The sequence below is a fragment of the Lontra canadensis genome, unplaced genomic scaffold, assembly GCF_010015895.1.
Source record: "Lontra canadensis isolate GAN:19392208 unplaced genomic scaffold, GSC_riverotter_1.0 scaffold224, whole genome shotgun sequence".
In the NCBI taxonomy this organism is placed as follows: Eukaryota; Metazoa; Chordata; class Mammalia; order Carnivora; family Mustelidae; genus Lontra; species Lontra canadensis.
In genome coordinates this window covers 18,148-33,025 of record NW_022631218.1, presented here as the reverse complement: position 1 = coordinate 33,025, position 14,878 = coordinate 18,148, and the positions used below count along the sequence as shown (strand labels likewise).

At 54.3% G+C, this 14,878-nt stretch overlaps 1 protein-coding gene across 1 annotated transcript in view; it reads right to left on the bottom strand.

Annotated features, from left to right (window-relative positions):
- SRL (sarcalumenin) overlaps positions 1 to 14,522 on the bottom strand; it is a 34,635-nt gene extending 20,113 nt beyond the window's left edge. The window contains exon 1 of the mRNA XM_032849347.1: positions 14,288 to 14,522. Coding sequence (XP_032705238.1) covers positions 14,288 to 14,348 — 61 coding nt within the window. The 5' untranslated portion in view covers positions 14,349 to 14,522. The remainder of the gene's footprint in view (positions 1 to 14,287) is intronic.
- Positions 14,523 to 14,878: the final 356 nt, after the last annotated feature.

The window sequence follows — 14,878 nt, the reverse complement described above, 5'->3', positions numbered from 1 at the left end:
GCTCTGTCCCTCTCAAAGAGCTCCCCCTCTGGACATCCCCACCCCCAGGGAGAAATTATTTCAGGCAATTAAACTCAAGAGTGACTTCCTTCTTGTTGGCATTAGTGTCACCAAGGGCCTGAGTTCTCGTCTTGTCTCTTCAAACACTGAAACCAAAGGAGGCTCTTGTCACCCAGAACTTTCTTCCCCTTCAGCAGCCTGGTGACCATGCAGGTCACGGCGAGCGGAATTCTAGTTCCCACGGGGCTCCCCTGGGGAGAGGAAGGTCAAAGCCAAGGGCAGGCCAGAGGGCGGGGCAAGAGCAAGTGAACATTCCACACTCACTGCCCCTGGCAAGTGAACATTCCACACTGAATGACCCTTCCTGATCAACACCAGGGGCCCCACACAGTCTCTGCCAGGCCCCATCTGAGGAGCTCCAGCCAACAGCCTGCCTGCCTGCCAGCCGGGCAGGACCAGGGCCCCAAATTCCTGCATCAAAGCCCGTTCCTGGGGCTACTGCCATGAAACCCAACTTGGGCAGCTTAAAGCCATAGAAGTGTTTCGATTTCTGGTCATGGAAGCCTTTCACTTGAAACTAATTAAATATGGAAGGATGGAAGGAAGGGAGGGAGGGAAGAAGGAAGGAAAGAGAGAAGGGAGGGAGGAAGGAAGGAAGAAATGCCTTGTCCCATAGTTCTGGAGGCCAGAAGTCCAAAATCAGGGTGTCTACAGGGCCATGCTCCCACCAAAAGGGCTAAGGGAAGCTCCTTCCTGCCTCTTCCAGCTTCTGGTGGCTCCCGACAGTCCCTGGCTCATCTCTGTGGGTCTCCAATCTCTACTCGAACAGCACATACTTCTCCCTACATCACTATTCTGCGTCTCTTCTCCTTTACATCTAAGGGCACCAGTCAGATTAACTCACTACATCTGCAAGGAACCTATTTCCAAATAAAGCCACACTTGGATGCACTAGGAATTGGGACTTCATCCTGCCTTTGTGGAAGACACAAACCAACCCATAAGAGGTCCAGATGGCCACACTGGTCCCCGCCTGGAACACCCTCCCGCCTCTCAGGTCTGGCCGCAGCCACTCCCTCTTGCCAGCCTACAGCCTGCAGCCTCCATAATGTCCTCTGCTTCTCACCCCTCCAGGCTGCATGGGTCCCCTTGCTGATCTCAACTGACTCAGTGTCCACGACCATCCACACTGAGCCAAGTGACATAGCCCCTGCCCCACATGACCTTCGGGGGGCATGTATGTCTCCGATCTTCCCTCCTCAGTTGTCACGGACTCTGCGGCAAGAGGCAGACCCAAAGCCTCTTCATGTGCCCCCCACGGCCTGAGAAAGTCCTGAGCACTGGACTCACACAAACCAGTGCTTGCAGAATTCTCCAAGAAACCGCATTCAGCCCCCATGCATTTCCAACAGTCTCCCCAAGTGCCAGCCTCACTGTCTTTTACTCCCCCACTGCTTGGACTGGCTAATTCCAGCTCACCCCTGGGAGAACACGCTGGGCCCCTCAGTACTGAGTACTGACGTGCTTCCACTCTGTGCTCCTACAGCACATGTCACCCTATGTCCCTTTTAACTTGTATCTCCATTTCAATAAGCCCCCTGGGGCCAGGGCCTACAGTGTGTCCCCACTAGGACTGCAGGTGTCCAGCCTGGGGCCTGGCAGATATCCCAGCACAGCAAACACCTGTTGGATGACCTGAGAGCACCAGACAGTAATGAGCCTCCTCCCCTGGGTCAGCCCTTCTTAATATGTGGCTCAAGGCCATTTACAAAAGGATCACAGAGGAGTTTAAAAGTTAAAAAATCCATTCCTGGGCCATTCCTCAAACCCACTCAATCACACTCCACGTGAGGAGGCAGGCAAGGCTGATGTCCATCAGCTCTGGGAACATTACAGGTCTGGAGCCTAGCTGGCCTTGCTAGCCTACTGGGGGATATTCCCCAGAGAAAGCACAAAGAAGCAGACGGTAGTGGCAGGGCCTCACAGAAGCTCCCTGTTGGATGGAGTCTGGTGCTCAGGCAGAGCTGCCCAGTTCAAGGAGCAGCCCTGGGACCCTGGGACTCTCAGGGAGGAAGAGAAAGACAGAAGGACAGAGGGGCCAAAGTTGCTCTCCCCTAATCAGCAATGGAGACTTGAGCAAGAATTTCAACTGTTCTGTGCCTGTTTCATCATAATAAACTGGAAAAGAAAAATACCAGATTTGTGGTGCCTTCATTCCACAGCTATTGATGGAGTGCCTACTATGTACCAGATAGTGGGAGGCTCAAATGACCTGCGATAGACTTCTGAAAGCCAAATAATACCAGAGATGTATAAGGGATTTCTAGGGGCACCTGGCTGGCTCAGTGGGTGGAGCATGGGACTCTTGCTGGGCATAGAGATTACTTAGAAACAAAAACTTTAAAAAAATGCATAGGGTATTCCTAATATTAAGACAAAATCTCCCAGGGCGCCTAGGTGGCTCAGTCAGTTAAGCGTCTGCCTTCAGTGCAGGTCATGATCTCAGGGCCCTGGGATTGAGCCCTGCACTGGACTTCTGCTCAGCAGGGAGGCTGCTTCTCCCTCTTCCTCTGCCCCTCTCCCTGCCTGTATGTGTGTGTGCTCTCGCAAATAAATACATAAAATCTTAAAAAAAAAAAAAAAAAAAAAAGACAAAATCTCCCAAAACCCATCTCCACACAGGAATGTGCACTTTGGGAGCGCCTGGGTGACTCAGTCAAGCATCTGACTCTCGATTTCAGATTTCAGCTCAGGCCCTGATCTCAGGATCATGGGATCAATCCCTGTATCTGGCTCTGTGCCAGCAAAGAGCTTGAGATTCTCTCTCCCTCTCCCTCTGCCCCTCCTCTCTCTGTCTCTTTCAAATAAATAAATAAATCTTAAAAAAAAAAATTGTGGGGGTGCCTGGGTGGCTCAGTGGGTTAAAGCCTCTGCCTTCAGCTCAGGTCATGATCCCAGGGTCCTGGGAGCCTGCTTCCCTCTCTCTCTCTCTGCCTACTTGTGATCTCTCTGTCAAATAAATAAAATCTTTTAAAAACATTAAGCAATGCACATTTTTAAAAAACTACTGAATTACACACTTTAAACGGGCATATTATATCTATTTGAATATTATCTCAATAAAGCAATTAGAAAAAAATAAGGATAAAATGTTTTTGGTTCCTTTCTTTCTCCAAAACTTTAGCTAAACTTGTTGTCTGCCTTCAAAATCTATCATCCATCCAATCATTTCTTCCACCCCCAGCCTGTCATCTCTCATCTGGGTTGTGAAACAGCCCCTCCCTGAGCTCCACGCCCTCTCCCCCTCTGCACAGGCTCCACTCCCACTCCCTGGTTCCCTCCACACAGGCTTGCTCCAGGAGGAGCAAGCGCACCAGACCCCCTGCCCCCCTGCGCTCACTCACTGTGCTTTCTGCTGGGAAGGCTCCTCCCACACAGCCGCCTGGCACCCCACTCTCCTCCCCTGAGACTTGGCTCCTTGTCACCTTCCTGGCAAGGCCCTCTCCGGTCACCCTGGTGATACTGTCTCCTGACTAGCCTTCCCCCTCCCCAACCTAGTCTTTTTCTCCACTGCACCTAAAATCATCCAATAAACTAAATAACTTTCTTATTTGGTTTCCTCGTCAGAGATTTTGTATCCCAGCACCTTGGACAGACACTGGATGGGTGGATGGATGGATGGATGGATGAACGGGTGATGGTGGCGAAATATAAGGCCTTCCCTCCACTCAGTGGCAGAGAGTTCCAGGAGAGAGGAGATTCGACACTGGGATTCAGAACCAGAGAAGTGCCCTTGGGTCAAGTCATTTAACCTGCCCAGGACTAGTTTTCTGTGATCAGAAGGTCATAGAAGCAGTTGCCTTATCGGCTCAGAAGGTTGTTGTGATAACCATGAACTGGATTCCTGAATTAAAGACCCTCCCCTTAAACACAGGGCATCTAATTGGAGGGGAAGTGAGGGGGCATGAAGAGAGAGCTCACCTCCTAGCAGCAGTCTCAGGGACGGGTAGGGATGGGGACCACAGGAGCTCCTTTGAGGAGTAGGGCATTTGCGGTTGATCACTGCAGGAGCCAATGAAAGGTCAGGAGGATGGGAAAAGCCAGACAGAAGAGAATGAGGAATGCCAGGCTAGGAGTCCAGACGACATTCGCCAGGAAGCTTTTCTAGAAAGGCCAGCAGACCCTGGAGACCTGTCCCCATCGCTGATCTCCTCCAGAAACAGAACAAACCACAGAAAGGAAACAGCTACAGTCACCAGCTTCCAAAGCTGCCTCTGGTCTGGGGACTCTGAAGTCTGCTGTGAGGAGACCCAGATACCTACCCTTTTAGCCCACAAGGAGGAGCAGAAAGGCAGACATGCCAGGAGGCAAGCCTCTCACTGACAGCGGCAGGGGACACACCTGGAAGTTCTCTTTCCAAGGGGCTCCCTCAGAGGCTGGGGAGGCACCGGCCACAGCTGGGGCAGGAGACTCTGAGGGCCTGGGCAAGGGCGCTCACACAGGAGAGCTGGGCCTAACACTGCCAGACCTGAGTCACTGGCTTCTTGGCCTGTGGCTCTCTCCATCACATAACCAGCTGAGAAGCAGAGCCCCCAGGACAGGCTAACTCCACGTCACTCCATACTGGAGCACACCCAACAGGGCACTGAAGAACTCCCCCGCCCCAGCCTCCCCGGTACAAGCCCTCGGCTGGGCGGCCTCCTGGAATTGCCTGCCCCCGGCCAGCTGTCCATCCACCCATTCAACACACTTGGGCTGGGTGTGTCAGCCGAGCTCCAGATCAGCTGCCGGGGCAATCGCGTGGGCCGTGGGGCCAAAGAGAGGCCCAGGGAAACAGGTGCTGTTTGTGCCCAGCAGACGACCACCAGCTAGGGGGCAGACGGGCACTACACATTCAGAGCCAGCACCTGCTCTGCTGTCAGGTCCGAGGCTAAGGAGCCAAAGAGGTTGAAGGGTACCCCCTCCCCTCAATTCACATCTGGTAGGAACCTTGGAAGGGGACATTATTTGGAAATAGGGTCTGTGCAGATGTAATTAAGATGAGGCCACACTGCATAAGGGTGGGCCCTAAGTTCAATGACTGGTGTCCTTACAAGAAAAGGAGAGGACACACAGACACAGAGAAGAGGCCATGTGAGGACACAGAGGCAGAGACTGGAGAGATGCATCTACAAGCCAAGGAACGCCAAAGACTGCCTGATCCACCAGAAGCTGGAGAGGCAAGAAGGATCCTCCTCCAGAGCCTTCAGAGGGACCAGGGCCCTGCCAACCCCTCGATGTCTAACTTCCGGCCTCCAGAACTATGAGACGTTAAATTTCTGTTGTTTGAAGCCACCCGGTTTGTGGCCGTTTGTTACAGTGGTCCCGGAAAAATAACACAGGAATAGCACTGAAGCCTGGCCCTATAAGATCTTCCCAACCCCTCTCCCACTAAGTGGCGGTGCTTCCACCAGCCCCATGACCCCAGGCCCTGTCCCACCTGCTCCCCTTCTCTGCACACTCAGGCTACTTATTTTTAGCCCCTGATTATATGGTTCCCTACTCCTGTCATGAGTGGGGACTCTCACCCCTCCTGGTTCATAAGCTCTTTGAGGACAGAGAATCCGAAGGATATTAACAGCCCTAAGGAGGGGCAGAGATGTGGACGGATTCCCTTGATTATTCAGGTTTCATGATATTTGAGGAAACCGGTGGCAGATGTCAAGCCAAAGGAATAGCAGGGACAGCCTGTAATTACTGCCACGGCCCTTTCAACCTGAAAAAGTATCTGATATCAAAAAACACGTTAAGCATCTGATAGCCATGTTTAAAATTTACGCAGAGAACAACGCCACTCTGTAAATAGGGCAAGTATTATTATCCCATTTTATGGGCAAAAAAACAGGTGCAAAATGGGAAGGGACTTGGTGGAGGGTTTGTGGCAAAGCCTATGCTTGCCCAGCGCTCTGGTCCCTTAGGGCTCACTGTGCCCCCCTCCCCTGGCCCCAGGCTGCCTGCTCGGCAAGCAGGGTGGGTAGCCTCGGGTGACAGGGCTCCGGGTGAAGAGGCTGCTGGCCTATCTATCAATTCAGGAAGGAAATGAGGCAGAAAAAGTCAGGAGAAAGGTGGATTTGCCCCTGGGCTTCTATCCCTCTCACGACCTGTACCCAGGCTCATTCCTGAGACTAGGATGGGCTCCCCAGGCCATGGCAAGGGCTATGATCCTTCTCCAATCTTTCCAGACCCCATCCTGGTGTCCTGACTTCCTGGGATAAACCAGAGAAATAAGTGTTCTTCTACCAGCTGACATAAAGGATAGGAGGAAATGTGGGAAAAAACAAGAGACCCACAAAGAGGCCAGAAGCCTCTCTGGTGGGCACAGGTGCACAGAGCAGGCCCCTGGAGGACCAGGTGCACTCAGAGACACAGTTTCCATGGCAATGGCTTCATCAAGTTTATACCTATTGCCATTTGGGAAAATTCCGTGGGGGACAACAGGGCTAGCCAAGGTCCTAACCGAATGGCCACTTGGAAGAGGACCAGGGGCCACGGTTTTGGCAGTGAGCTTGTAGCGGGAGGGTGCGGGAAGGGGGCTCCCAAACACCAGGGCTCTCCCCTGGCCTGGTTCTGGGCTGAGTTCCCAACACAACCCACTTCCTGTGGGCCCAGAACTCCAGGCCAGACTTTGTCTGCACCTGTTTGAGCTCAGAATGCACTCCCTGCTCTGGAAGGACCCAAAAATATCTGGGAGGGAGAAGGGGAGGTGCTAGAGTATGCGGAGGGCCCAGGGAGAGCCACCTGGCTCAGCATTCCAGACCCTTTGTCCACCAGGGTGGTCTGATCTCCCCCAACAGGAGCCCCACAGCAGAGCCAGAGCTGGGCTCCTCCTGACCCTGCCAATGCCATGCTCTGAGAGTCCCCACTCCAGGTTCTGATTGCCTTCCTCCTCTGCCGGTACAAATCGTCTGCTCTTTCATCGGACACTGTTTAGCGCTTTGAATGAACCAAGCAAACCAAGGGTCATGCTAGGCACTGCTGATGCAGAGGGGAGCAAGTTCAACAAACACACAGCCCCTCTCCTCGGCACTGGCACTGACGCTGTGTCCCCTTCCTCCCAGTGCAGCTGAAGCCCTGTCCCTCCGTGAGGGGGACCTTCCAGCCCTTCTCTGAACTCCAACCAGAGCCACTGGGGGAGGGGAGGTTAGTTCAATTTTCTCACCGTGCATGTCATAGCCCCAAACAGAAGCCAGCTCCTGGGGGCAGACACAAGGCCCGTTCCTGTCTGGGCAGTCCTTGGGCTGGAAAGCTCACTTTTCAGAGGAGGGCCCCTATTGGCACCCCTTTCCTATCTCTCTCCAACGTGTTCCTCCTCTCAGTTGCCACTGTGTCCCCCACATCTCTTTCGTTCTTTTAATGGCACTTAGTTAACATGGTGTTCTGTTCGTTCCCCGTGCACAATCCAGTGACCCTACACTTGCACGCGTCACCCGTGCTCATCACGACAGGGGCGCTTCTTCATCCCCATCACCTGCTTCACCACCCCCCCACACACACACATACTGCTTCCCTCCCATCATCATCGGTTTATTCTGTAGCGTTAAGAGTCTGCTCTTGCTTTGTCTCTCTCTTATTTTTCCCTTTGCTCATTTGTTCTGTTTTTTTAAATTCCACATATGAGTGAAATCATACGATATTGTTTTTCTCTGGCTGACCTATTTTGTTAGCATTACACTCCCTAGCTCCATCCATGTCATTGCAAATGGCAAGATTCCATTCTTTTTTATGGCTGAAGAATATTCCTATATAAACACACACTACTTTATGAATTCACCTGTCGACGGACACGTGGGCTGCTTCCATACCTTGGATACTGCAGATAATGCTGCTGTGAACATCAGGGAGCATTTATCCCTTTGAATTAGTGCATTTGTATTCTCCCAGTGAACGCCCAGGAGTGTGACTGCCGAGTCATAAGCTAGTTGCATTCTTATATCACTTGCTGACCACACACTCTGCCCCTCACCTCTAACTGTAAATTCATTCTGTTCCCAACCCAGGGTGCGCGCCCCAGGGAAGGCCTCATCTCCCCTTTCTCCAGGACTCTGCACTGGGCCCTCCTTCTCCCTGAGGCTAGCCACACAGCCCACACCCACTCTGTGCCCTGTAGCACTTGGAGTGGACAGAGAACAAGAGGGTCAGTGCTTGTCGAGGTTGTAAAAGACAATGACCCCTGGGGGGGAGCATCCACTGAGCACGGAAGGAGAAAAGCCTTTTCTCATTGCGTAACAGCTTTGCAATGAAGCTGGGGAGCCACCCTCAGCTAGGCCAGGGTTCCACCTGAAATCCTTCTGGGCCCCAGGATTTGGAATGGAAGGAGCAGCAGTGACTATGTTTTCATGTGGCTCTGATGACATGGTCCCAGGGAAGACAGGCTCCTATGGAGGCAGCAGGCAGGAGCTGCCTGAAGGCACCATAGTCTCGGGGCCTTCAGAATCCGGCCCCTGGGCACACCCACCCCAGAGTAACATTGGGCAGCCTCCTCTCTGCATAGATAGGCAGGAGCTTGAGAGCCCTGTAGAGGAGACTGTTGCACGGTATGGCTGGGGGTATGAATGGCTGACCTCCTAACAGCTTCACACTTTCAGAGGCAGGAACCAGTTCTGCTGCCCAAGCCCCCAATCCTGAGACCAGGCCACTCAGGAAAGGCTGTTCAGGAGCCCTCTGTGAGGGAGGATGAGGAAGTGACTAGCATGGACAGGTCCCTACCTAGGACCTTGACTCGGAACAAAACCACCTTCAGGGCTGGAGAGGGATGCAGCTGAAACTAAAGCGGACAGGACTTCCCTGATCCCAAAATGAGCCCTGCTGATGGGCGTGGCAAAGTGTCCTCCCAGCCAGGAAAACACCCCAGAGGGAACCTGAGCCTGGGCCTGTCTCTGTTGCACAAGAAGAATGAGAACCCAGGCGTCATCCTGGGAACTCACTGCGAACCTCCAAGCCAGCTCCCACGAAGTCACTGATCCTGATGGAATCCAGACACAGAGCTGCCCCTGTTGCAGGTCCAGGGGACACCTTTGGTGGTGGAGCTCAGGGGCGGACTTTGCCCTGGTTCGAGGGGACAAGCTTACCAGGGGCCAACAACGGCTGGCTCATTGTTGACTCGATCTCTGGACTCTGCCTGCTTTTTCTCCAGCATCTGAGACCAGGCTCTGGTCTTGGCCCTGCTGTTCCATTCCAGGAAATGTGGGGCAACCGGTCTCCCCTTCCACCTCACAGTCTGGTTCCTTCCCTCCTACCCCACCCCATGGCCCTCCAGGAGCTCTGCAGTAATCCTAGGGAAGCCCGTGAACCCCACCCCCTAGCTGAGCTCTCTCGCTGGCACCCCAGCTCCTGAGTTTGCCTTGGAAGTGCAATGTCCCTCTGAGGCCCCCATGATGCCATGGTATGTGTCCCCTAAGATCTGCCCCACCCACCCCACGTCTGACACCCTGGCCACTTCCTCTCCACCTGTGTCCGTCAGTCCTTCTCTCTCCTAGGACCCTCACCATTGGCCCATAAACACACTTAATCTTTCTAGTGTTGAGAAAGCAATTTGCTACCTCTGCAAACTCCCTAGCCATGTACTCCTATGTGTCCTCTATCCCTCCTGAGCCCACGGCCCAAATGTGTCACCTCCGTGCCCTCCCTAGATGCACATAAGGCCCTCGAGCGCTCCAGCAACCTTGGAGATATCAAAACCAACCCCTCCTCTTCCTCCGTATCTCTGTGGCATTCCATCCCTTGACCACCCTTCTAGAATGCGCCCTTCCCTTGGCCTCCAGGTCACCATCTCTTCCCGGGTCACTTCCCCTCTTCCTGAAATCCACTCATCTTCCTCTTCCCACTGTCCCAATCTGGCACTGTCCGGTGACCATCCCTGAATCCCTTCTTCTCGCCCTGCAAGAGCTTCCTTCGTGACCTCACAGTCTCATCTTCACCCGACTGGATCTCATCTCTGGACTTCCAGACCATCTCCATCTTGGCACTCCAAATTTGTAATGACCCAAATGAACTTTGAGTATCTGTTCTTTCTCTCTCTCTCTCTCTCTCTCTCTCTCTCTGGCAAGATCACGCCTCCAGTGACTAACGCCAGACCCATGAAGGCTCCCTCTGGCAGGAGACCAATAAATTTCCACCCCAGCGATCTGCTGGGTCTGCCCTCCTCTCCACCTCTACTCCCTCATGGAGCTCACGCCCTCTAACCTGCATTTCCGACAGGGTCCTCCAAGCCTCCCTTGCCCTCTGCTCCCCACAAACACCTCCGGAGGGATGCTTCCCAAGCCTTCGGTGGTCGCCCAATGCCCACGGCACAATGCCCCCTCAGAGGCTAAGCACGCAAGGTTCTTCACGGCTAGCCCGACCCAGGCTTCCAAGAAGCTTCCCCACAATCCCACTTCACTCTGCGTGCCCTTTTCCCTGTCCAGTTCTCGTCAGAGCCACAACATTTCCCGACAGCGAGTTCACTCAGCCTGCCCCTTACGTGGAATTCTCTTCCTTCCATTGTTCCACGTCAGAATGCTACTTTCTTCAAGGCCCATCTCAAATACCCCATCACCTGTAAAACATTTCCTGATCTACTCAGTCAAAACTTATCTCCCCAGGCGCTTCCACCCCACGTCACTCTACTTGTACCTCCGTCCCCACGCTCACATGTGTCCTGCTTGTGTTCGTGCAGGTATGAGGTGGGAGAGGCCCTATCTTCCAAACTGGAGGCAAGCGTGCCAAGGACACAACACCAGTCTGGATACCCCCAGTACCACACCTAAACAACAGGATGTACACCATAAATCTGGGATGATTAATACATGGTGAGATGTGGAAAGGTGTTTGAATGAAAGGCTTTGCACTCAGGCAATATTTAAATGCAAGGGTTTGGGCCATAAGTGGGTCTAGATTTGGATTTGGAGCAGGGAAGGTGTCCAGGAGAGAGCTAAGCCCAACATCCCATAGTAGCAGACCCTACCCCAGCCAACCATACTGACCACACCTTCGTTCCAGGCCAGGAGGCACGGCACCTAGACCCTGCCCTTGGCCCTGGGACCCTGCCAAAGAGGAAGAGCCACCTTCCTCCTGTGCCTCTAGTGATTAGGCTCCTTCCCAGCCCACCACACCTAAATAAGCACCAAACGGCCAGAGGGATATGGCTGGCCTCATCTGACCTCCTCCTGCGGGAGCAAGGAGACCTGAATCTAGCTCTGGCCATGCCTTGAACTAGCTATTTGACTTTCACTGTCACACCCAGACATGGGACAAAACCAGCATTTCCCACTCTAGTTCCATGGGCCACCAAGCAAAGTGGCACATCCATGGGCAAATCCCAGTGAGTGCGTTGCAGACTCAATGTGGGAAGTGGCAGACCAGATGCTCCCTATGGGCTCCTCCAGCCACAATGAGCCAGGAGTCAGGGAAACTGCTGGAGACACAGCTTCTGTGGGGCTTCAAAGGCTTCTGCTCTGTCCCTAAGACCCCTGAGCTCATGACCTGCTCTCGGTAGCCCTCCCCATGGTGGGTCATGCAGCTGAGCTGCCCTGTTGAGGGAACACAAACACAGCACCTCTCTGGAGATAACCAGACTGGGGTGGGCGAGGAGGGGCCACAAAGGGTTTCCGGACAGACCCTCATCTCTCATGGAGGGGCAGGTCAGCCCCAGTGTGCACCAGCTTCTCACCACTGGGACGGCAGGGTGGAGGCCCCAGCAGGCTGCAAGTCTGCAGACCAGGGCTGGGCTGGAGAAGATGAACAGACTTAGAATCCCTATCTGCCCCACTCTCCACACCAAGGAGACAACAGGAACCAAAGACATCCCAAATCCAGCCTAACAAACACCAACGGCAGGAACCCAAATGCCTTCTCAGCACCGGCCACTCCTCACCCTACCCCACCCCACTCTCAGAGGAGTCAAAGGATCAACAGCGTCCGGAGGAAAGGTCCTCACAGGTGGCCTCTCCAAAGGCAGAGGGAGTTAGGTGGCCATCAGAGAGAGACACTGAGGGGAAGACAGGAACTCCAGCGTTGGGGGAGACGGCCCTGGGCTGCACATGCCTGTTCGTAATTCACTGCCCAACCTTGTGTGTATCTCTCATTCCTCTGGCTTTCGCTCTTACTTTGACAATGAGGGGACAGAGTAAACCAACTCAAGGCTGCTTTCCCCCCGTCCTTGAGCAGGCCTGTCACCAGGCCAAGTCCCCAAGACAAAGATGAGAACCCCAGTGGTCACAAATGTCTGGGGGCCATGGATCAGGAGGGGGTGGAGACCTGGGAGGTGCCTGGTGATTGGGCTCTGGCAGCTCCAGCTGTACCTAGCATCAGGAGAGGCCCTTGGTCCCTTGCTTGGGAACAAGAAGAAGCTGCCATGGTCCAGAAGACCACAGAAGCAACATGGGAACAAAGAAGGAAGGGTGGCTTCAGTCCCAGGAAGCAGGAAAGAAAGGAAGGCATGCAGAGAGGGGTAGGGGGGGAAGAGGGGATGGTTAGGGTGGGAAGTTCAGGAGCAAAACTGCTTCCTTTGGGCAAGGCGGCATTTACTTAGTGGCACAATTCTAGGGGGAAATCAACCAGTAGGAAGGACTGTCATTATATGGGCAGGAAGAAGGCACATTTATGGTTGGAACCTCCCAGCGGGTGCAGGAAAGAACGATCCTTCAGGGTAACCTACAACTGGAGCAGTGATAAAATCAATCCCCACGGAAGAACCCACAGTGCAAGTGATGAGTGGGAGTGAGGCGAGAAGGAACCCTTCATGTGGTGAGCAAGGTCCCCCTGGAAGCCAGGCCAGGGCCACACCACAGAGTCCAGGAAGCAAAGAGCGTGCACAGACAGGATCTTCGCACAAAGTGCCTGCCTGCCTCCTCTCCCCATGATCCATGACAAGATCCTCCCGTGAGGCCCATAAAACATTTCAGATGTCCAGTTCCCTCGTTGGGATAAAAGATGAAGGATGTCCCTAAAAGGCTAGAAGTCCCTGAGCCTGCTGTGTGGAAGTGAGGCGAGGTGGCAGCTGGGGCTGGGTGGAGCAGGGCAGGGGCTATGAAGGGGAGCAGGCAGCAGTGGCTTGGGGCTCAGGATCCAATTACACTGCTGTTTCCATACTTAGCCACCTGACAGCCCTTTGGAATCCTCACCACTCCAGCCACAGCAGCCCTGCAAGGCCCAAATTAACTCAAGGGCAGTCAAGGGCAGGACCCAGCGGCACATGCAAGGCCAGAGCCCCTCGGTCCCTTACCCCCCAAAGGGAACATCGTCTGCTTCTGCCTGCCACCTGCTTGAGCGGCGGGGGCTGGGACCTCAACAAACAGAACCTCAAAGGTTGGAGAGGCTGCGGCTCTGGACCCCATGGTCCCCTGTATGTCTGAGGACTGCCAACTCATAGCAAGGCGAAGCAGGAGACCCAGATTCCTGCAGGCACCCCAGATCACCCCCGGAAGCATCCCCAAGGGGGACCCAGCCCCAGGAGTCTTAGGAAGAGAGAGGTGGCAAACCCTCTGGTGTCCCCTCCATACCTATAAATAACCCCCATGCTGTAACCCGAGCCTCCCCCTCACACACGAAGCGCTGAGATCCCAAAGGAAAAACCATTCGCACAGTCCCCCAGTCCCCTTCCAGTAAAGCCCCCGGCCTAGGTCAGGGATACTCTGGAGTATCCTGCTCGTCTCCTGAACTCCGTGCCCAAGCCCCAACTCCATCTCCAATCCCGTAACAATCTGACCACTCCTCTTTCCCACCAGTCCCCAGAAAACCCCCAATTCTGTCTGCTGAGCCCAGTCATCAATCATGCAAAGCCAGCCCCCTGCCTAATTTCCACCAGGTGGGAGGGTCAACACGACTGAGACCTCCAGAGCCCCTCCAGCCCCAGGACTGGACTCTTCTGTTCATCTAGGGGGGGGTCCTCTAGTCTTAACTTTTGGGGTCTTCTTCCCCACCATCAACTGGCCAGACCTGCCCTCTGGCTCTCAGCCCTTGGCTCAGGCCTCACACCTGCCTGTACCGCTCAGTTCACGGCTCCCACTTCCTCTGGCCTCCCCTCAAGCCCCTGACTGCACTTGGGGTCTCTGTACCCAGTTTCTTCCGGGGACCCAGGGAAAAGGGAATGGAGACAATGGTGAGACCAGCCAAGAGTAAAGGTTTGCCATCAACCCCAGGAATCCCAGAGGCCTCATCCCCCATCTATCACTCAAGCCTCTCTCATCCCTTCGCCCCCCACGGTAAACATAAAACCTCGGGGCACATGGGGGTCACCGTCTGGCCTGGCTGACAGGGGTGAGGGTCATACCTGTTTGTCCTGGGAGCAGGAGCGAGGCCACAAAGCAGCAGAGCAGGACCAGCGTCCTCATGGTGACTGCCAAGAGAGCCCAGCTGCTCCTCGCCTCTATTTATAGGGCTGGTGGCGGCGCAGGGTGGAGGAGAAGGGTCACACAGTCACTAGGGCAACTGGGTGGACGTGATGGGGAAGCAGAGCAGACCCTGACAGGCTGCACGGAGGCTCGCTCTGCCACTGCCCTGCCAGCTGCCAGGCCCCAGAAGGCACTGCCTGGGCCGGATTCTCTCCCCACAAGCAGCCTTGGGGTCATGTGACACAGGTCACAGGGGAGGGGTGGTAAAGAAAACGTGGGGCATCCCTTGGGTTAGGTCTGGGGGCTGGGAACCCAAGTCTTTGCAGTATCTGAGCTAACTTGTTCTGAAGTCTGGGACAAGTCAGTGACCTTCAGTATGCCTTGGTTTTGTGAACAAAGGAACCTATGTGATAGCCACCGACCGAGGTCTTGGCCCCTCCCCAAAGGTCAGGAAGGTGAAGCCACAATGGCCGGTTAAAAGAAACCTGCAACATCTGACCTCTGAGGTTGGTGGCTAGATATAGAATGCT